General features: G+C 41.6%; 1 protein-coding gene across 1 annotated transcript in view; it reads right to left on the bottom strand.

The window, feature by feature from the left end:
- Positions 1 to 24354, bottom strand: part of cfap43 (cilia and flagella associated protein 43) — a 76071-nt gene that overhangs the window by 30845 nt on the left and 20872 nt on the right. Inside the window, exons 8-14 of the mRNA XM_034184197.1 lie at positions 15276 to 15407; positions 15065 to 15181; positions 14894 to 14971; positions 13261 to 13409; positions 13051 to 13154; positions 12650 to 12799; positions 11131 to 11291 (exon numbers count right to left, since the gene is read on the bottom strand). Coding sequence (XP_034040088.1) covers positions 11131 to 11291; positions 12650 to 12799; positions 13051 to 13154; positions 13261 to 13409; positions 14894 to 14971; positions 15065 to 15181; positions 15276 to 15407 — 891 coding nt within the window. The remainder of the gene's footprint in view (positions 1 to 11130; positions 11292 to 12649; positions 12800 to 13050; positions 13155 to 13260; positions 13410 to 14893; positions 14972 to 15064; positions 15182 to 15275; positions 15408 to 24354) is intronic.

Consider the following 24354-nt stretch of genomic DNA (forward strand, 5'->3'; position numbering starts at 1 on the left):
TTTTGAGCAACAGTGGTGGGAGAGAAAATAGATAAAAATGAGAAGACTTCCTATATATAAAAAAATATTTCTTAATCAAACAAATTTTAAATTAACTTAAAGGGTCATATGTGTTTCAGCAAGCTCATACAGGTCACCCAGTATCTTAAAAAAAAAAAATTCATACCAGACACTGAGTGTAATGGTACCTGAAATAAACCCATTTATATGTCTGTAGGAAACAACTTGTTTCTCTGCCAGTTATTTTAAGTAGAAATCAACAGCTGCTTCTCATGTGTCTTTTACCTTGGGAAAGAGGGCAACGCTATGTCTCACTGTCCCCCTAAGGCCTGACCCCTGAACCCTCACAGACTTAAACCACCTCACCTGGAAAGAGTGTAAGAAGGCTAAAAGGGTTCAAAATTGTATAAATAGGAACGGGAAATATCACATTACCTTAACAATGTCGTGTTTCTTCCCGGTGTGCACTTAAAAATATATATATAGACCCTGGTTCAGGTTTTTGGATTTTAATTGCATATGACTTACATCAATTTGAATGGAATTTGACACAAACAGACATATTTATCAGTGAAACTGCTTCAGATTAATTTGAAACAAACTGGATTGATATATGAGCTAAATCCATAAACGTGGTCAGTATGTATTTAAAAACACAATGAGTTTATTCGTAACTTATTACTTCAGTCTTCTTTTCCATTTTGTTCATGCTTGACTGGCATGGAAACATCACATTTAGTTTATTCATTTGTTAATACGTATTAAACATATAATCAAAATGGATGGAAATGCATTAATCTTAGTAGATGTCCTTTTCTGAGTGTGGATTTGGGAACTTTTATTTTATTTATTTAGCTTTTTTTTTTTTTTTTTGATGGACAAGGTGTTTCAGGGGCCAGCTGCCTCATTTGAATAGGTGTTTGCATGACAGAATAATGTTTGTAAAAACAGCATTAATGGAAACAAAAATAAATACTAACATTTCTTTGAAAATGTAGGCATACACTTTTTCTGTTATAGCGGCTATTTCCCTTTTTTTATATTTCTGGGCTTCCTCGGGTGACCTCGTGTTTCAGCTTAAATGGAGTCCATCTGGGGTAAATTCAGTGAATTGGACATGATTTGGAAAGGCACACACCTGTCTACATACAACCCCAATTCCAATGAAGTTGGGACGTTGTATGAAATGTAAAAAAAACCAGAATACAATGATTTGCAAATCCTCTTCAACCTATATTCAATTGAATACACCACAAAGACAAGATATTTAATGTCCAAACTGATAAACTTTATTATTTTTGTGCAAATATTTGCTCATTTTGAAATGGATGCCTGCAACATGTTTCAAAAAAGCTGGAACAGCGGTATGTTTACCACTGTGTTACATCACCTTCTAACAACACTCAATAAGCGTTTGGGAACTGAGGACACTAACTGTAAGTGTCATGATTGGGTATAAAAGGAGCATCCCCAAAAGGCTCAGCCGTTCACAAACAAAGATGGGGGAGGATCACCACTTTGTGAACAACTGCGTGAAAAAAACAGTCCAACAGTTTAAGAACAATGTTTCTCAACGTTCAGTTGCAAGGAATTTAGGGATTCCATCATCTACAGTCCATAATATAATCAGAAGATTCAGAGAATCTGGAGAACTTTCTACATGTAAGCGGCAAAGCCGAAAACCAACATTGAATGCCAGTGACCTTCAGTCCCTCAGGCGGCACTGCATTAAAAATCAACATCATTGTGTAAAGGATCTTATTGCGTGGTATCAGGAACACTTCAGAAAACCACTGTCAGTTAACACAGTTCGTCACTACATCTACAAGTGCAAGTTAAAACTCTACCATGCAAAGCAAAAGCCATACATCAATAACATCCAGAAACGCCACCGCCTTCACAAAAGAGGAAAAAGACCAGCCAGATTGTTACAGTGCAAAGTTCAAAAGCCAGCATCTGTGATGGTATGGGGGTGTGTTAGTGCCCATGGCATGGGCAATTTACACATCTGTGATGGCACCATCAGTGCTGAAAGGTCCATACAGGTTTTGGAGCAACACATGCTACCATCCACGCAACGTTTTTTTCAGGGACGTCCCTGCTTATTTCAGCAAGACTACGCCAAGCCACATTCTGCACATTACAACAGCGTGGCTTTGTAGTAAAAGAGTGCGGGTACTATCAACTCAATCAATCAACTTTTTTTTTATATAGCGCCAAATCACAACAAACAGTTGCCCCAAGGCGCTTTATATTGTAAGGCAAGGCCATACAATAATTATGAAAAACCCCAACGGTCAAAACGACCCCCTGTGAGCAAGCACTTGGCTACAGTGGGAAGGAAAAACTCCCTTTTAACAGGAAGAAACCTCCAGCAGAACCAGGCTCAGGGAGGGGCAGTCTTCTGCTGAGACTGGTTGGGGCTGAGGGAAAGAACCAGGAAAAAGACATGCTGTGGAAGGGGGCAGAGATCGATCACTAATGATTAAATGCGGAGTGATGCATACAGAGCAAAAAGAGAAAGAAACAGTGCATCATGGGAAACCCCCACAGTCTACGTCTAAAGCAGCATAACCAAGGGATAGTCCAGGGTCACCTGATCCAGCCCTAACTATAAGCCTTAGCGAAAAGGAAAGTTTTAAGCCTAATCTTAAAAGTAGAGAGGGTATCTGTCTCCCTGATCTGAATTGGGAGCTGGTTCCACAGGAGAGGAGCCTGAAAGCTGAAGGCTCTGCCTCCCATTCTACTCTTACAAACCCTAGGAACTACAAGTAAGCCTGCAGTCTGAGAGCGAAGCACTCTAATGGGGTAATATGGTACTACGAGGTCCCTAAGATAAGATGGGACCTGATTATTCAAAACCTTATAAGTAAGAAGAAGAATTTTAAATTCTATTCTAGAATTAACAGGAAGCCAATGAAGAGAGGCCAACACGGGTGAGATATGCTCTCTCCTGCTAGTCCCCGTCAGTACTCTAGCTGCAGCATTTTGAATTAACTGAAGGCTTTTTAGGGAACTTTTAGGACAACCTAATAATAATGAATTACAATAGTCCAGCCTAGAGGAAATAAATGCATGAATTAGTTTTTCAGCATCACTCTGAGACAAGACCTTTCTGATATTAGAGATATTGCGTAAATGCAAAAAGGCAGTCCTACATATTTGTTTAATATGCGCTTTGAATGACATATCCTGATCAAAAATGACTCCAAGATTTCTCACAGTATTACTAGAGGTCAGAGAAATGCCATCCAGAGTAAAGATCTGGTTAGAGACCATGCTTCTAAGATTTGTGGGGCCAAGTACAATAACTTCAGTTTTATCTGAGTTTAAAAGCAGGAAATTAGAGGTCATCCATGTCTTTATGTCTGTAAGACAATCCTGCAGTTTAGCTAATTGGTGTGTGTCCTCTGGTTTCATGGATAGATAAAGCTGGGTATCATCTGCGTAACAATGAAAATTTAAGCAATACCGTCTAATAATACTGCCTAAGGGAAGCATGTATAAAGTGAATAAAATTGGTCCTAGCACAGAACCTTGTGGAACTCCATAATTAACTTTAGTCTGTGAAGAAGATTCCCCATTTACATGAACAAACTGTAATCTATTAGACAAATATGATTCAAACCACCGCAGCGCAGTGCCCTTAATACCTATGACATGCTCTAATCTCTGTAATAAAATTTTATGGTCAACAGTATCAAAAGCAGCACTGAGGTCCAACAGAACAAGCACAGAGATAAGTCCACTGTCCGAAGCCATAAGAAGATCATTTGTAACCTTCACTAATGCTGTTTCTGTACTATGATGAATTCTAAAACCTGACTGAACCTCTTCAAATAGACCATTCCTCTGCAGGTGATCAGTTAGCTGTTTTACAACTACCCTCTCAAGAATCTTTGAGAGAAAAGGAAGGTTGGAGATTGGCCTATAATTAGCTAAGATAGCTGGGTCAAGTGATGGCTTTTTAAGTAATGGTTTAATTACTGCCACCTTAAAAGCCTGTGGTACATAGCCAACTAACAAAGATAAGTTGATCATATTTAAGATTGAAGCATTAAATAATGGTAGGACTTCCTTGAGCAGCCTGGCAGGAATGGGGTCTAATAAACATGTTGATGGTTTGGATGAAGTAACTAATGAAAATAACTCAGACAGAACAATCGGAGAGAAAGAGTCTAACCAAATACCGGCATCACTGAAAGCAGCCAAAGATAACGATACATCTTTGGGATGATTATGAGTAATTTTTTCTCTAATAGTCAAAATTTTGTTAGCAAAGAAAGTCATGAAGTCATTACTAGTTAAAGTTAATGGAATACTCAGCTCAATAGAGCTCTGACTCTTTGTCAGCCTGGCTACAGTGCTGAAAAGAAACCTGGGGTTGTTCTTATTTTCTTCAATTAGTGATGAGTAGAAAGATGTCCTAGCTTTACGGAGGGCTTTTTTATAGAGCAACAAACTCTTTTTCCAGGCTAAGTGAAGATCTTCTAAATTAGTGAGACGCCATTTCCTCTCCAACTTACGGGTTATCTGCTTTAAGCTACGAGTTTGTGAGTTATACCACGGAGTCAGACACTTCTGATTTAAAGCTCTCTTTTTCAGAGGAGCTACAGCATCCAAAGTTGTCTTCAATGAGGATGTAAAACCATTGACGAGATACTCTAACTCCCTTACAGAGTTTAGGTAGCTACTCTGCTCTGTGTTGGTATATGACATTAGAGAACATAAAGAAGGAATCATATCCTTAAACCTAGTTACAGCGCTTTCTGAAAGACTTCTAGTGTAATGAAACTTATTCCCCACTGCAGGGTAGTCCATCAGGGTAAATGTAAATGTTATTAAAAAATGATCAGACAGAAGGGAGTTTTCAGGGAATACTGTTAAGTCTTCTATTTCCATACCATAAGTCAAAACAAGATCTAAGATATGATTAAAGTGGTGGGTGGACTCATTTACTTTTTGAGCAAAGCCAATAGTCTAATAATAGATTAAATGCAGTGTTGAGGCTGTCATTCTCAGCATCTGTGTGGATGTTAAAATCGCCCACTGTAAGTATCTTATCTGAGCTAAGCACTAAGTCAGACAGAAGGTCAGAAAATTCACAGAGAAACTCACAGTAACGACCAGGTGGACGATAGATAATAACAAATAAAACTGGTTTTTGGGACTTCCAATTTGGATGGAAAGACTAAGAGACAAGCTTTCAAATGAATTAAAGCTCTGTCTAGGTTTTTGATTAATTAATAGGCTGGAATGGAAGATTGCTGCTAATCCTCCGCCCCGGCCCGTACTACGAGCATTCTGACAGTTAGTGTGACTCGGGGGTGTTGACTCATTTAAACTAACATATTCATCCTGCTGTAACCAGGTTTCTGTTAGGCAGAATAAATCTATACGTTGATCAATTATTATATCATTTACCAACAGGGACTTAGAAGAGAGAGACCTAATGTTTAATAGACCACATTTAACTGTTTTAGTCTGTGGTGCAGTTGAAGGTGCTATATTATTTTTTCTTTTTGAATTTTTTTGCTTAAATAGATTTTTGCTGGTTATTGGTGGTCTGGGAGCAGGCACCGTCTCTACGGGGATGGGGTAATGAGGGGATGGCAGGGGGAGAGAAGCTGCAGAGAGGTGTATAAGACCACAGCTCTGCCTCCTGGTCCCAACGCTAGACAGTCACAGTTTAGAGGATCCAAGAAAATTGGCCAGATTTCTAGAAATGAGAGCTGCTCCATCTAAAGTGGGATGGATGCCGTCTCTCCTAACAAGACCAGGTTTTCCCCAGAAGCTTTGCCAATTATCTATGAAGCCCACCTCATTTTTTGGACACCACTCAGACAGCCAGCAATTCAAGGAGAACATGCGGCTAAACATGTCACTCCCGGTCCGATTGGGGAGGGGCCCAGAGAAGACAACAGAGTCCGACATTGTTTTTGCAAAGTTACACACCGATTTAATGTTAATTTTAGTGACCTCCGATTGGCGTAACCGAGTGTCATTACTGCCGACGTGAATTACAATCTTACCAAATTTACGCTTAGCCTTAGCCAGCAATTTCAAATGTCCTTCGATGTCGCCTGCTCTGGCCCCCGGAAGACAATTGACAATGGTTGCTGGTGTCGCTAACTTCACATTTCTCAAAAACAGAGTCACCAATAACCAGAGTTTGATCCTCGTCGAGTGTATCGTCGAGTGGGGAAAAACGGTTAGAGATGTGAACGGGTTGACGGTGTACACGGGGCTTCTGTCTAGGGCCACGCTTCCTCCTCACAGTCACCCAGTCAGCCTGCCTTCCCGACTGCCCGGGATCTGCCAGGGGGGAACCAACAGCGGCCAAGCTACCTTGGTCCGCACCGACCACAGGGGCCTGGCTAGCTGCAGAATTTTCCACGGTGCGGAGCCGAGTCTCCAATTCGCCCAGCCTGGCCTCCAAAGCTACGAATAAGCTGCACTTATTACAAGTACCATTACTGCTAAAGGAGGCCGAGGAATAACTAAACATTTCACACCCAGAGCAGAAAAGTGCGGGAGAGACAGGAGAAGCCGCCATGCTAAATCGGCTAAGAGCTAGTAGCTACGCAACCTAGCGGATTCCTAAAAACACGCAAAGTGAACAATGTATAAATAATTTAGAGGTGATTCAGCAGAAGGAGTGCTTTAGTTAAGTGCTAGACCAGACCTATCGCCTATTGAAAATGTGTGGCGCATTATGAAGTGCAAAATAGGACAACGGAGACCCCGGACTGTTGGACAACTGAAGTCATACATCAAGCAAGAATGGGAAAGAATTCCACCTACAAAGCTTCAACAATTAGTGTCCTCAGTTCCCAAATACTTATTGAGTGCTGTTAGAAGGAAAGGTGATGTAACACAGTGGTAAACATACCACTGTCCCAGCTTTTTGGAAACATGTTACAGGCATCCATTTCAAAATGAGAAACTATTTCCACAAATACATTTAGGTTTATCAATCAATCAATCAATCAATTTTTTTATATAGCGCCAAATCACAACAAACAGTTGCCCCAAGGCGCTTTATATTGTAAGGCAAGGCCATACAATAATTATGTAAAACCCCAATGGTCAAAACGACCCCCTGTGAGCAAGCACTTGGCTACAGTGGGAAGGAAAAACTCCCTTTTAACAGGAAGAAACCTCCAGCAGAACCAGGCTCAGGGAGGGGCAGTCTTCTGCTGGGACTGGTTGGGGCTGAGGGAGAGAACCAGGAAAAAGACATGCTGTGGAGGGGAGCAGAGATCGATCACTAATGATTAAATGCAGAGTGGTGCATACAGAGCAAAAAGAGAAAGAAACAGTGCATCATGGGAACCGCCCAGCAGTCTACGTCTATAGCAGCATAACTAAGGGATGGTTCAGGGTCTCCTGATCCAGCCCTAACTATAAGCTTTAGCAAAAAGGAAAGTTTTAAGCCTAATCTTAAAAGTAGAGAGGGTGTCTGTCTCCCTGATCTGAATTGGGAGCTGGTTCCACAGGAGAGGAGCCTGAAAGCTGAAGGCTCTGCCTCCCATTCTACTCTTACAAACCCTAGGAACTACAAGTAAGCCTGCAGTCTGAGAGCGAAGCGCTCTATTGGGGTGATATGGTACTACGAGGTCCCTAAGATAAGATGGGACCTGATTATTCAAAACCTTATAAGTAAGAAGAAGAATTTTAAATTCTATTCTAGAATTAACAGGAAGCCAATGAAGAGAGGCCAATATGGGTGAGATATGCTCTCTCCTTCTAGTCCCCGTCAGTACTCTAGCTGCAGCATTTTGAATTAACTGAAGGCTTTTTAGGGAACTTTTAGGACAACCTGATAATAATGAATTACAATAGTCCAGCCTAGAGGAAATAAATGCATGAATTAGTTTTTCAGCATCACTCTGAGACAAGACCTTTCTGATTTTAGAGATATTGCGTAAATGCAAAAAAGCAGTCCTACATATTTGTTTAATATGCGCTTTGAATGACATATCCTGATCAAAAATGACTCCAAGATTTCTCACAGTATTACTAGAGGTCAGGGTAATGCCATCCAGAGTAAGGATCTGGTTAGACACCATGTTTCTAAGATTTGTGGGGCCAAGTACAATAACTTCAGTTTTATCTGAGTTTAAAAGCAGGAAATTAGAGGTCATCCATGTCTTTACACATGTTTATCAGTATGAACATTGAATACCTTGTCTTTGTAGTCTATTCAATTGAATATAGGTTGAAGAGGATTTGCAAATCATTGTATTCTGTTTTTATTTACATTTTACACAACGTCCCAACTTCATTGGAATTGGGGTTGTATAAGGTCCCACAGTTGACAGTGCATGTCAGAGCACAAACTCAGCATGAAGTCAAAGGGACTGTCTGTAGACCCCTGAGACAGGACTGTCTGAAGGTACAGAGCTGGCAAAGGGTACAGAAACATTTCTGCTACTTTGAAGGTCCCAATGAGCACAGTGCCCTCCATCACTTCTAAATGGAAGAGGTTTGGATCCACCAGGACTCTTCCTAGAGCTAGCCATCCGTCTAAACTGAGCAATGCGAGGAGAAGAGTTTGAGTCAGAGAGGTGACCAAGAACCCGATGGTCACTCTGTCAGAGCTACAGCATTCCTTTATGGAGAGAGGAGAAACCTTCCACAGGACAACCATCTCTGCAGCAATCCACCAATCAGGTCTGTATGGTAGAGTGGCCAGATGGAAGCCACTCCTTAATAAAAGGCACGTGGCAGCACACCTGAAGTTTGCTTAAAGGCACCTGAAGGACTCTCAGACCATGACAAACAAATTTATCTGGTCTGATGAAGCAAAGATTGAACCTTTGGTGTGAATGCCAGGCACCATCCCAACAGTGAAGCATGGTGGTGGCAGCATGATGATGTGGGGATGTTTCTCAGTGGTAGGAACCGGGAGACATTCTGGATGAAAGCCTGTTCCAGAGCACTCCTGACCTCAAACTGGGATGACAGGGACAACTTCGTGAATGTCCTTCAGTGGCTCAACCACAGACCAGACCTAAATCCGATTCAACATCTCTGGAGAGATCTGAATATGGCTGTGTATCGGCGTTACTCATCCAACCTGATGAAGCCTGAGATGTCCTGCAAAGAGGAATGGACAAAACTGCCCAAATATAGATAAACCAAGCTTGTGGCATCATATTCAAAAGACTTGAGGCTGTAATTGCTGCCAAAGGTGCAGCAACAAAGTACTGAGCAAAGGGTCTGTACTTATGTACATGTGATTTGTTAGTTTTTTAAATTTTGAATAAATTTGCAAAAATTTCAAAAGCACTTTTTCATGTTGTCATTATGGAGCGTTGTGAGTAGAATTCTGAGGGAAAAATGAATTTACTCCATTTTGGAATGAGGCTGTAACATAACAAAATGTGAAAAAAAGTGAAGCGCTGTGAATACGAGATCTATTAGAAAAGTATCCGACCTTATTATTTTTTTCAAAAACCATATGGATTTGAATCACGTGTGATTACATCAGACATGCTTGAACCCTCGTGGGCATGCGCGAGTTTTTTCACGCCTGTCGGTTACGTCATTCGCCTGTGGGCAGTCTTTGAGTGAGGAGTCGCCCACCCTCTCGTTGTTTTTTCATTGTTTAGGAATGGCTCAGAGACTGCTGCTTTGTTTGATCAAAATTTTTTCAAAACTGTAAGGCACAACTGAGTGGACACCATTCGATAAATTCAGCTGGTTTTCGGTAAAAATTTTAACGGCTGATGAGAGATTTTGGTCTGGTAGTGTTGCCGTAAGGACGGCCCACGGCGCCTAACGGCGATCTGCGCTTCGAGGCGGCAGCGTCTCACCGTTTCAAGTTGAAAACTTCCACATTTCAGGCTCTGTTGATCCAGGAAGTCATCAGAGAACAGAGAACTTTCAGAAGAAGTCGGCATGAGGAGTTTATTCGTACATTCCTTTGTTAACGGACATTTTGTAATGAAAGAACGTGCAGGCAGAGTCGCATGTCGGGCTGGACCCGACCGCGGGGGGTCGCGATAGAAAAAACACCTCCGTTGGAAACCTTAACGGGCAAGTTGGAACATGCCCAAGCTGTTAAACAATTTCTCAGTTGTTGAAAGCCATCAAAAGCCGCCTGAATTTTACAAATGGTTTTCAACACGGAGGTGTTTTTCCTGTCGCGGCGCATACAGATTTGCCGAGTCGTCACGGAAACGACTCGGCGAATTTGCGCGCACGTCTTTCATTAAAAAATGTCCTTAAACAGTGGAATGTCCGCATAAAGTCCTCATGCCGGCCTCTTCTGAATCTTCTCTGTTCTCTCACGACGTCCTGGGTGAATTAAGCCTTAAATTGGGATGTTTTCAGGTCGAAACAGGCCGACGACGGCACCTGGAAGCGCTGCACGATGTCCTGCTCTGTGGGAAGTCCTTACAGTGACAGAAACACCTCATAATCTCTCATCAGCCGTTAAACTTTTCACCGTTAACCAGCTTAATTTCTCGAATAGTGTCCACTCGGATATTCCTCACAGGTCCAGAAAAAATGTTGATAAAGCAACGCGCGCTGTCTCGAGCAGCGTGTGAAACAAAGGAATTCAGCCGAGAGGGCGGGACCACATCTCACTCAAGGCCTGCCCACAGGGAAATGACGTCACCGACACGCGTGAAAAAAACTCACGCATGCGCACGAGGGTTCAAGCAGGATTGGTGTAATCGCACGTCATTCAAATCCATATAGTTCAAAAAAAAAAATAAAAGGGTCGGTTTATTATCTAATAGACCTCGTACTTTCCAAATGCACTCTATTTCCACTATTGTGCTTTCTATTCTGCTTTGTGTATTTTAAGAGTTTTTGCAGCTCAGAGAAATGCACAAGTATTCCAATGTGCTTGTACTTAAATGCGCTTGTGCAAATGGCAAATAAATTTGATGTTATTCTATTCTACGGTGACTTTCATGAGCAGGTCTGCTCCCATGTAAATATGTAAGACTCATTCTGAACTTGTGAAAACACATCAATTCATTGTTAACACTGTAGCTTTGTGGATTTTATGAGTGGCATTGGTTTATATTAAACTCTTGAAGTGGATGAAAGTGGAAGATAAAAACAGAGCACAGCCACAATGACAAACTGTTACAACAGATGGAAGCAAACCTGAGGAAGTTGGAACCGCTGAATAATTTTCCTTCTGTGGCAGTAACCAAAGCACTCTCCAATCCCCAGAACACAGGACGTCAGCGGATGAGCAACCTCATATCTGGAAACCTTCAGGATGTGATTAGACAGATAGCCATGTTTGTCCACACAATCTGGACCTGCAAACGACATCATAAATATCATAAGAAGCAGATAATAATAACAGCTTGTGCTCTATAGTGACACTGTAGACATCAGAAGTACAACAACCCTCAACGTTGTGAGATGGGCAAAATCATACAGCTTCCCCAAGGAGATCGGACACCACGATGTAGGTAACAAGAACTCAAACGTTACTCTTCAACCAATGATCTGCTCTGCAAATGAACTTATGACTAACAACACCATCTCCCATCAGGTCAATAAGCACAAGAACACATGGATGCGTTTGAGAATAAAGCATTGGACTACTATAAGCAGCTTGACTGCCATGATGTTATTCACACCAAGGCCATAAGGGGTTTGATCTAGTCGTCAAACCATAACCTGATCAGAAACAAGATGAAGCTTCAGTTGGCAGTCCAGCAGTCCACATGCACAGTATCCTCCTCATGGACATGTTTTCACAACTCAATCTACAGTGCTGCTGCTGTTGACATGCAGGGTTATGCTAAACAGAAGCACAAACACTGGTTTGATGAGAATGATCTGCAGATCAGGCTGCTGTTGGATGATCTTCACTCAGCAGATTCTGCCTGGCTCAAGAACAAAAACAATTCCTCTCTGAAAGTACAAAACGTAAGAGAGAGGCACAGTGCAAGATCAGACAGATGGAAAGAAAGAGCTGCAGAGATACAGCAGGCGGCTAATGCTTGAGATGAAAAGAAATTCTATGTAGGACTTAAGGCTATCTATGGTCCTCAGTCCTGTGGAATTACTCCACTGTGTACTACAAATAACTCCAAAGTCATTACCCATCCTGACAGAATACTCAAGCTATCTACTGGGCATTCTGAACATGTTTCACTGGCATGCCAAGTTTGTTAGAAATCAGCAAAAAGACCTGCAAGAAATAGAGCAGCAAACAGCCAGACAAACATGATCTTGACCCTAAGGTGGCTCTGGTTTTACAGCAGAGTATTGGCATGGTTATGCTGCAACAAGGGAGTTCACATCAGAGCGGTACTGTATGTGCCGTATGTTCACCTACAGCAGGGGTGGGCAACCTGTTCCAGAAAGAGCCATGAGGGTGCAGGTTTTCTTTGCAGCCACTGACTCCACCAGGTGATTTCACTGATTAACTGATTCCATCTGCTCAAAGTGATATTAATCAGTAAAATCACCTGGTGGAGTCAGTGGCTGCAAAGAAAACCTGCACCCTCATGGCTCTTTCTGGAACAGGTTGCCCACCCCTGACCTACAGGCACACCCCAGCACCACAAAAATGTCCAAAGGACCAAAACCTTCAACAGGTCCAACAACAAGGAAAAAATGGTGATTGTGGTTGCAAAACTGAGGAAGGAGAAAGTATCAGTACCTGCAAGCCCTCTGGCAGACAGCGTGAGAGATGTCAGCAGACCTCCATCATGTGTTCTGCCTTTCTGTGATGAGCACAGTGCAAGAACTATAACCTGCTCACTGTCCCTGATGTACTGAGTGGAAATGGACAATGGAGGGCCAGGAACAACTAAAAAAAGGCCAAACAACAATATGCAGGTAAATTATATTTGGCTTTGTCTCAAACCAGTCAAGTAAAACTTATGAAGACGCATTGTTCTGTTGAAGTAAAAAACATGATCGGAATAAAAATCTAATTTTCTGAAAGCTTTGGATAAAGAGGGCTCAGCAGTGATTTATATCTGTATTTATGGTGTTGTGAAAGTGGAGTGGCAACATGTCTAAATAATTCTAAAGTGTGCCACAGCACAGACACTCTACCTGTGTATCCTATGACTGAAAATCTCTTTGATGGCTTTGCATTGATTACGTAGACATGTGAATCTGAGCTGCCAGTCAGAAGGAAGTGTCCCTCCTGGTCAAACCTGTAAATGCACCAGTATACACACACATGCATGTGAACACAAACGCTAGCACAGAGGGATATCGTGACACTGCTGGCCACAGGAGAATGTGCCATAAGCTACTTACACCAAGTGATCCACAGATGTGTGATAGAGATGAACCTGGTGTACCAGTCGTGGATGCTGCTCATTGTTCAGGTCAATAAAAAGGACATCACCTGATGCCGTTCCGACAGCTGAGTACTGCGCAATAGGACAGCAAGCCAAACTTGTCACCTGAACAAAACAAATTACGGTAAATGTCTTAAAGGGGTCCTAACACTCTCCCTATGGGGACTGAATTAAAAAAAAAAATGGTGTCGAAAAAAATCTGCTATATCTCTACAACCAATAGGGCTAGAAACATGAGCTAAAGTTTATATTAATCAGCCAATTATTTGTGATTGATTGGTATAAGTGGTATGTGTCATGGTGCAATGCAAGTACTGTCATTTGCTCTATAGCTAATGAGGTCAGGAATGAATGCATCTTAAAAAAAAAAAACTGTTGGAAAAAACCCACATTGTTCATTCTCTTTGTGGTCATCGTGTTCCCTGATAATAACTGAGTCTAGTTTGGGAGTGAGAGAATGATAAACATAGGAATTTATATTACCTTTCAACAAAAACTTGGTGACGTTCATCTTTCAGCAGGATAATGACCCTAAGCACACAGCCAAGATGTCAAAGGAGTGGCTTCAGGACAACTCTGTGAATGTCCTTGAGTGGCCCAGCCAGAGCCCAGATCTGAATCCTACTGAAAATCTCTGGAGAGATCTGAAAATGGCTGTGCACTGAAGCTCCCCATCCAACCTGATGGAGCTTGAGAGGTGCTGCAAAGAGGAATGGGCAAAACTGCCCAAGCCTGTGGCATCACATTCAAGAAGACTTGAGGATGTAATTGCTGCAAAACGTGTGTCAACAAACTATTGATCAAAGGGTGTGAATACTTACATATCTGATTTCTTAGTTTTTATTTTCAATAAATTTGCAAAGATTTAAAAAAAACATTTTTTCATGTTGTCATTATGGGGTGTTGTGAGCAGAATTTTGAGAGGAAAAATGATTTTACTCCATTTTGGCATAAGGCTGTAACATAACAAAATATAATATATTCCAGTGTGCAGAGGGTTCAGGGTTTGCATCGGTCATCTCTGGGGAGGTGATGGTCTAGTGGTTAAGCGTTGGGCGTGAGACCAGAGGATCCTCTGTTCAAACCCCAGCCTGAAAGGAAAATCACTAAGGACACTTGGGCAAGGTCCTTAATCTCCAAGTTGCTCCCGGTGTGTAGTGAGCACCTTGCATGGCAGCACCCTGACATCGGTGTGTGAATGGGTGAATATGAGGCATCATTGTAAAGTGTTTTGAGCATTTGATGCAAGTGGAAAAGCACTATATAAATGTAGTCCATTCTGATGCCGTTCATTGGGTTTTGTTATGTCTTAATATTTTTCGCTGTATGCAGAAATTTGTTTATATTTCTGTATTTATGATCAGAAATAAAGTAATCATTTCAGCTTTAAAAGGCATTCTTTGATTTTTTTTTTTTATATATTTTTTTTTAACTGACAATGCAGTAAAAGGAGTAAAATCAAAGTCGTTTTGTATGAGGTTTTGGAAAAAAGAATGTTTAATTCCTAATTTCTGATATCATCAGCTTGATCTCTTGTCATTTTCACAAGGTTACAGATCAAGTGGCTTCTGACTTGTTCCAAATCTGACCTTAGCTTGAAGGGAAAGTGAGCTGAGGTGGAAGCCTTCTGCAGACCACAGCTGCAAAATTCCAGAGTCCCTCACGGTCTGCAGGATATACACAGACATGTAAAGCATGTGACAGAAATTACACATATCACCACAAACTAGCACCTTATTGCTTTTACACTTTTTTTTTACCACACAAATGCTCTTGCTGCTGTGTGAAAACACAGCCACCACAAAGTTGCCGCTGAGAACATCGATGACCTTCAGCATCTTTTCTGACCATGCTGGATTCAGCACATGCAGCTGCCCCTAAAGTCAAAGAAACCCTGGGTTTTATTTGTGTTTGTAGAGACTATCTTGTGAAATATACATCATAAACTGCGCACTTCAGGTAAGTACTCACCATATTTGAAGATAAAAGTAAGGTTTCATGGTCAGGGGAACACTTGACAGCAGTGACAGGTGTTTCTAATTCCCAAGTTTGTGTGATTTCAATCTGATTTCCTTTGACTTTCAGGCAGTGCATTAGCTTCCCCTGTTTAAAAAACGGTCTAAAATTAATTCTAATAAAAAAAGAGTTTTGATGCTTGACATGGAATGTAACAACTATAGAGATATTACGCGGCTCTCTGTGCTTGGAAAAGTGCTTGCAAAGATTATAATTAATAAGACAGTGCCACTTACTTGCAGAAAAGTCTGGATTCACATACAAAAAGTCAACAACTGACTGCATCCTGTAACTCTACAAATACTGATTAAATATATATATATATATATATATATATATATATATATATATATATAAATATATATATATATATATATATATAGACTCCTGGGCTATCTGCTGCTGGCTAGCACACATAGCGTGGGTGTGCATGCCAGCTTGGTTGTATAACCAAGCAGATTCAAATATCCCCCTTGATATGAATGCATCCTTTCTCTGCACATGCTGCACGTGGGTGCTACAAACCTGTTTGACTCTCCTTGAAAACATTTGAACAACTCTACAAACTTTAGTGTTTTCAGACCTGTTTATAGCAAAAACAAATGTGAGTATTCTGTCATTTACTGACTAATCATATACTGAACATTTTGATTGTAAGAATATAAATACACAATTCAATACAAAGTAACTTTCTCCCATGTGCTTTGTTATCCCCATACTCCCCTCTACCAATATTACACCCATGATATTTGACACCATGTGTGAATGAGTAGATATGCCATCCTACTTAAAAATAGTCCTTAAATCTGGTTTAATCATTATGGCAATATGCACCCTCAAATTGAGATTTTTCTGTACCTAATGGCCAATACTGCATTATGTTTATCAACTTCAAAATAAATACAGGGTAAACTCTTCATAATGCTGTCCCCACGAACAAGGATTTAGACCTGCAGATAAGGTGCCAGCTCAGAGATGTAGATGGGTTCTCCCCATGCCAGGCATTGGTGGCTGAGAAGGGTGGGGGGGGGTCAATCCACACGAATTTCGATAAAACTTATACACAATCACTATGATATAATACTTATCAGAATACAGCCTATTCCTTCTTGGAATGAAGGTTTTCACTCTTAGCAGAGAGCTTTCAACCACAGGCTGTAAATTAAACTTTAAAAATTTACTGGAAGGCTGTAAATTAAACTTTAAAAGTTTACTGGATAAAATATCAAGCTTTGTCTTTTCTTGCAATTTGTATATGTATTTCTAAACATTTGCACATTTTCGAAAAATAAAGGTGTCGAGTGTACATGATGTGTATCACTTGCCTAGCATTGATCATAATGTATCAGGCAAACGCATGTTTTCTGTATCACAATGGCACTCTGCAATCATTTGAAAAAGTGATGTAGTTCTAACTGCTGATGGGGTAGCACCCTTTCAATCAGCCAGTTAGCGGGCATAGAGCCTGTGTTCTCCAATGGCGCGTTGTATATAGGCTGCTCATTATGATGTAAATATCATAAATTAAATTTTGTTATTTATCAATTCTTCACAACCTGCTGTCCTATTATAATAGTGCACTAGCTTTGAGGTTGATCTAATAGTTTTGGTATGTTGATGTTTCATGGCTCAAACCTCTTTTTTTACAATTGAAAAGATTGTTTGTTCTCTAAATATACCAATGAATGTATAACTTTAAGAAATATGCAAGGCAACATTTACACCATTTAAAGATGGAATGCCTCAAAGTGTGCAAAAAGAAACCACTACTTTTGCTGATAATGTGGCTGGCCTGAATATGGCAGAACCTGCGATCTTCCACAGTTAGTTAGTCAGATGCTCCAGAGTTGGTAACCCCAATCAGCTGTATATCCACTTTCCTGACAGAAGGCCAAGGAACATTGTCTACCAAGAGGCTCTTCAGAACTATTGGTCAGTAAAAGCTACATTTAAATATATATTCAACATCTGAAATCCAAAATTAACATTTGCTTAAAAGCCATTTTATTTTGGTAGCATTCTTATAAACTAGATTTGCAATGTATCAACAATTATAAAGGTCATAACATCAATTCTGATTAATGATTATGAGCATACTTGATCTGCAATATAAAGTCGGAAGAACTTCATTGTTGTTTCTTGCATGCAGCAAAATTCAGTTTTCTCTCTTGGTTTGGGGATTCCACCTATTTTGGGTTTTTAGTTCAAACCTTTGCCTATTCGGACTACATATATACTTATAAGATATCTACAATTATGACAAAATATAAACTTTGGAATATTTTGTAGATTATATCCTAAACAGGTTAACCTGGGCAACGCCAGGTACCCCAGCTAGTATATATATAGACATACAAGGATGGGTAGGATTACTTTGAAATGTAATCCAAAAGTAATCAGATTACAAGTAATCCAAATGCATGTACATACATAATGTAATCAATTTCAATTTTCAATTTCATTTTATTTTCATTTATATAGCGCCAAATCACAACAGAGTTGCCTCAAAGCGCTTCACACAGGAAAGGTCTAACCTTACCAACCCCCAGAGCAACAGTGGTAAGGAAAAACTCCCTCTGAGGAAGAAACCTCAAGCAGACCAGACTCAAAGGGCTTACCTTCTGCTTGGGCCATGCTACAAACATAAATTACAGAACAATTCACGGACAAATATACAAGAAATGCTATTGGCGCACAGGACAGGAGGATCGCCAACAGGAATACAACTCCCATCTCTGGATGGAGCTGCACCTTAAACAGAGAGAAAAAACAGAATCAGGCATCAGAAAGACAAAAAAATACTGTATAATTTGCCAGCATTAAACAACAAGAAAAACAGAGAAATACTAAGGTGATCGCCGGCCACTAGCCATAAACTTCACTAAAAGACCCAGAATTTAGGTAAAGTTGAGGCCGCGGCCCGCTCCAATTACTAATAAATGATTTAAAAGAGTAAAAAGTGTAAAACAAAACTGTACCAGTATGCTAGCCATATGAAAGGGAAAATAAGTGCGTCTTAAGTCTGGACTTGAAAGTCTCCACAGAATTTGACTGTTTTATTGACGCAGGGAGATCATTCCACAGAACAGGGGCATGATAAGAGAAAGCTCTGTGACCCGCAGACTTCTTATTCACCTTAGGGACACAAAGTAGTCCTGCACCCTGAGAACGTAAAGCCCGGGCCGGTACGTAAGGTTTAATTAGGTCAGCTAGATAGGGAGGTGCCAGTCCATGAATAATTTTATAGGTTAGTAGCAGAACCTTAAAATCTGATCTCACTGGGACAGGAAGCCAGTGAAGGGATGCTAAAATGGGTGTAATGTGGTCAAACTTTCTGCTTCGTGTCAAAAGTCTGGCTGCAGCATTTTGAACCAATTGGAGACCCCTAATGCTAGACTGCGGTAAACCAGAAAATAGAACATTGCAGTAGTCCAATCTAGAAGAGATAAATGCATGGATCAGGGTCTCAGCATCAGCCATAGACAGGATGGAACGAATCTTCGCTATATTTCGCAGGTGGAAGAAAGCAGTCCTAGTAATATTTCTAATGTGGAGGCCAAAGGACAACGAAGGATCAAAAATTACCCCAAGGTTCCTCACTTTGTCAGTGTGATGTATGACACACGAGCCGAGGCTGAGCGTTAACTGGTCAAATTGATGCCGATGTCTCACTGGACCAAGAACCATCATTTCAGTCTTATCAGAGTTTAAAAGTAGGAAGTTTCTAGAGATCCAACTTCTCACTGCTGCAAGGCAATCTTCTAAGGATTTTATGTGAACGAGATTACCAGCATTTATCGGCATGTATAACTGAGTATCATCTGCATAGCAGTGAAAGGTAATCCCAAAACGCCACAATATGTGCCCAAGGGGTGGTATATAAAGAGGGAAAAGCAGGGGGCCTAAGACAGACCCCTGTGGAACCCCAAATTTCATGTCACTAAGGTTAGAGGTAGTGTTACTGTACAAAACACAGTGAGAACGACTGGTCAAGTATGATGTCAGCCATGCAAGGGCACTCCCAGCAATCTCAAAGTGATTTTCCAGCCTATCAAGTAGAATATGATGATCCACTGTATCAAATGCAGCACTGAGATCTAACAGCAACAGAAACGTAGTGGTGTCCGAATCCATTGTAAGCAGAAGATCATTCACCACTTTAGTGAGAGCCGTCTGTGGAATGATATTTTCTAAAAGCAGACTGCAGTGGCTCAAAGAGATTATTCTCAGTAAGATAGTCTACGAGCTGCCATGACACCACTTTTTCCAGAATTTTAGAGAAAAATGATAGATTTGATATCGGCCAATAGTTTGTCAATACACTAAGGTCAAGATTAGGTTTCTTAAGTAATGGTTTAATCACTGCAGATTTGAAACATTTAGGAACAGATCCAGAAGTTAAAGAAAGATTAATAATTTCCAGCACAGTCGGCCCAAGTGTGGGCCACAAGTCCTTAAACAGTTTTGTTGGTATAGGATCAAATAAACAGGTTGCGCTTTTTGTTGACATTATGAATTTTTTCAGCATGCCTAGTGAAATACTGTCAAATTCTGTAAATATAGGTAATACCTCAGTAGTGGCGGCCACATAAATAGCAGGGTGTAGTGGCTGGATTAAGGCATGCCGGGATATGTTTAACCTGATGTCTTCTATTTTCTTCCCAAAGTAATCCAGGAAATCTTGTGCTGTAAAAGGAGAGCGAACTACAGGTGGCTGTCCATGCAAAAGTGTTGCCACCGTGTCGAACAAGAACTTTGAGTTATGCTTGTTTTTGTTGATCAAATCAGAGTAGTAAGTCCGCTTTGTAGCCAATAATGCATGCTTATAGTCTAAGATAGCATCACGCCATGCAAGGTGAAATACTTCTAATTTTGAACGACGCCATTTCCCTTCTAGACCTCTTGCTTTATGCTTGAGGTCACGCAGATAATCATTGAACCAAGGTGACTGTGATTTGGGGGAGCGCGGTTTTAACACAGGTGGTGCAATCATGTCGAGTGTAGTTTTGAGCAATGAGTTTAAACTATCCACAAGTCTGTCTACTGACTGGCTATTTGTTAAATGTGAAGCTAAGACATCAGGCAGTCTAGCTTCAAGTTCAGTGTTAGTTGAGGAGTTGATGCATCGCCGTAATGATATATAAGGTTGTTGTTCCACTAAACACGGCAGCGAAACTGTAAACTTAATAAGTGAGTGATCAGACACCACTGATGTAAGAGGCATGATGTCAATATTCGTGACAGCAATACCACGTGCGAGAACCAGATCCAGGGTATTTCCACTAAAGTGCGTCAAATCCCGAATGCATTGCTGAAATCCTAATGCATCCACAATTTCCATAAATGATTTGCAAAGGGGATCAGAAGGCTTATTTATATAAATGTTAAAGTCACCAATGATCAGAATATCTACACTAGTTGACAAGTTAGAGATGAACACACCAAATTCATCTAAGAATTCAGAATATGGGCCAGGAGGCCTATATACAGTGACAAAGTAATACAACTGATTTTTATTCTTCTGACCTTGGCAATGTGTAATATCCTGAGCAGAGCGGAGAATCAGATGCTCAAACGAGTGATATTTGTAACCCCCAACAGCTAATAAGCTAAACCTACATTTATAAATAAGAGCAACACCCACGCCTTGCTTCGCGTCACGAGGGACGTGACTAAATGTATATGATGGTGGGCAGGCCTCATTTAAGGGGAGGACAGCTGTAGGTTTAAGCCAGGTTTCACATAGCCCAATCACATCTACGTGATGATCAATAATTAGATCATTGATCAACAATGATTTTGAGGACAGTGATATTATGTTAATGAGACCCAGTCTAAGGACCTCAGTGGGGTTGACAGTTGAACTGTTTGGGTTTAGGGGTGGTTCCAGAGTAGCATATATAAGATGCCTAGAAGTAGGTTTAGGTTTAAGACATTCCACGCACGTTGTAGGTAGCAGACACGAAATCTTTGCTATTGCTGGAACAACCACTGGGCCATCCTCAATTTCAACATCATCCAATATAGTAATGGGTATTAAGTTTGGAAAGCATATCCCTCTATGATTTTTATGGACACGACTACGGAAGCAGGCCACAGTCTCAACTTGTTGAAATTCCCTCCCTGGCAAATAAACTGCACTATCACGATAGTGGATTTTCTGCACTAAATTCTCCGCTAAGCTAATGGATTCCAAATCCACATTTGTCATAAGCCTTGTAGGGTCTCTAATCACCTGCTTCGTGGCCTGCTGTAGATTCCTAATGTTACCCTCCCTGTAGAGCTCTATCTATGTTCGCAGACAAGATGGGTTCCCCAGTAGGGTGGAGGCCGTCCAACATCAGCCACGGTGGCCCCAGAACGAAGGCCAGTTATCAACATCCACATGTATTCTTTCAAAGTAATCCTACCCAACCTTGTATATATATATATATATATATATATATATATATATATATATATATACATATATATATATATATATATACATATATATACATACACATACAAGGTCTATTAGAAAAGTATCCGACATTATTTTTTTCAAAAACCATATGGATTTGAATCACGTGTGATTGCGTCATCCAAGCTTCAACCTTCGTGCGCATGCGTGACTTTTTTCACGCCTGTCGGTTGCGTCATTCGCCTGTGAGCAGGCTTCGAGTAAGGAGTGGTCCACCCCTCTCGTCGTTTTTTTCATTGTTTAGGAATGGCTCAGAGACTGCCGCTTTGCTTGATCAAAATTTTTTCAGAAACTGTGAGGGACATCAAAGTGGACACCATTCGAGAAATTCAGATGGTTTTTGGTGAAACTTTTATGGGCTTCAAAGAGATTACGGAGTGTTACTGTCGCTTTAAGGATGGCCCAGAGCGACTGGTGGTGCGCCGCGCTCCAAAGCCGCCATCGACAGGCTGAGCAACCATTTCATTTCTAAACGGATGGCTGTATGGATCCGTGACCATCATGTGCAATTTCTCTGGTTATCACAAGAGCTGGACATCAACTATTTTCCGGCAGATTTCACTTTTAACAAGAGATTTTGTCATGGAAACTCGAGCGGAGGCTTCGCGCGTCACGATGGATTCGCTACTGGAACGAGACAAAACCACCTCCGTTTTGGTCTCACAGGACGGCTTTGAGATGACATTCAGACAGCTGATGGTGGTTTTTCCATCGAGTGATTATCCGAGAAATTGTGGATGTGCCTGGACATGCCAGAACATTTCCTGTGAGGCTTCATCATGTCGTTGCTTTGCGCCATGTGGCACCGCCGCGACGCGCAAAGCCTCCTCTCCTCTTTCCATGACAAAAACTCCTGTAACAGTGGAATGTGCCGTTCATTTCCAAACTGGACGCTGTGTTTTATCCAGGATGTCATCTGACTAGCACAGGAATTGTGAAAAGACGTGGACATCAGCACTTTTTCGGCACACTGAGACAGACGTGCAGAGGAATTCCGCGCGTCGCGGCGGTGCCGCATGGCGCAATGCAACGCCGTGATGAAGCCTCACAGGACATGTTCTGGCATGTCCAGGCACATCCACAATTTCTCGGATAATCACTTGATGGAAAAACCATCGAAAGCTGTCTGAACGCCATCTCAAAGCCGTCCTGTGAGACCAAAACGGAGGTGGTTTTGTCTCGTTCCAGTAGCAAATCCATCGTGACGCGTGAAGCCTCCGCTCGGCTTTCCATGACAAAATCTCTTGTTAAAAGTGAAATCTGCCGGAAAATGGTTGATGTCCAGCTCTTGTGATAACCAGAGAAATTGCACACGATGGTCACGGATCCATACAGCCATCCGTTTAGAAATGAAATGGTCGCTCAGCCTGTCGATGGCGGTTTCGGAGCGCAGCGCACCACCAGTCATGCTGGGCCATCCTTAAAGCGACAGTAACACTCCGTAATCTCTTTGAAGCCCATAAAATTTTCATCAAAAACCATATGAATTTCTCGAATGGTGTCCACTTTGATGTCCCTCACAGTTTCTGAAAAAATTTTGATCAAGCAAAGTGGCAGTATCTGAACCATTCCTAAACAATGAAAAAAACGATGAGAGGGGTGGACCACTCCTCACTCAAAGCCTGCTCACAGGTGAATGACGCAACCGACAGGTATGAAAAAAGTCACGCATGCGCACGAAGGTTGAAGCTTGTCTGACGCAATCACACGTGATTCAAATCCATTGTTGTGTGGGCCGCTTAAGAGGAGGTACTGCTGCCCCACCACCAGAGGGCGCCCTGCCTGAAGTGCGGGCTTCAGGCACGAGAGGGCGCCGGAGCAACCGGGAGTGACAGCTGTCACTCATCAACAACGCCAGCTGTCACTCATCATCACCACATCTCCATAAAAGCCGGGCAGCAACTCCACCTCGCTGCCGAGATATCGTCGTACCCTCGAGGTAAAACTCTCAGCCGTTATTGTGCCGAACGCACGTAATCTGTCCTTGAATATTTTGCAGACTTACCTGGTGATTACTCGCAGCTGGAGCTGGGGTTTGCAGATTGTGGAGGAGTAGACGCTCTTCACTCCTCACATCAAACTCGATAAGTAGTTATTCAGGCTCTGCACGAACTGTGTCCTGTTTTAGAGGTGGAGGTGTTTTGCCCACTGTGAAGGAACTGTAGCTGACTGTTTACTGGGTGTGTTTTCTCACACCCACCATTAACTGTTTTCTGCCTCCTGCCAGCAGTACCAGATCTGACAGCTGGAGACGGTGGCCACCTGGGGATTCAGGACTTGGCGGCTCCAGGATGCTCCAGATCCGGTGACAGTGGAAATCGTGTGGGATCCGGTTCTTCTCTGGATGGTGGTCTCCTATCCTCGAGCCTGCCCACACGTCACCTTCGTATATTTGACTGTAATCCAAACTCTGCATTTGTCTGTGTTTCGTTGTGCACATTTCACAACAGTAAAGTGTTGTATTTTTGGCTCATCCATTGTCCGTTCATTTACGCCCCCTGTTGTGGGTCCGTGTCACTACACTTTCCCAACAGGATATCTCGGCTAGCGTCATGGATTCCGAGGGGCGTC

The sequence above is a fragment of the Thalassophryne amazonica genome, chromosome 13, assembly GCF_902500255.1.
Source record: "Thalassophryne amazonica chromosome 13, fThaAma1.1, whole genome shotgun sequence".
NCBI classification, from domain to species: Eukaryota; Metazoa; Chordata; class Actinopteri; order Batrachoidiformes; family Batrachoididae; genus Thalassophryne; species Thalassophryne amazonica.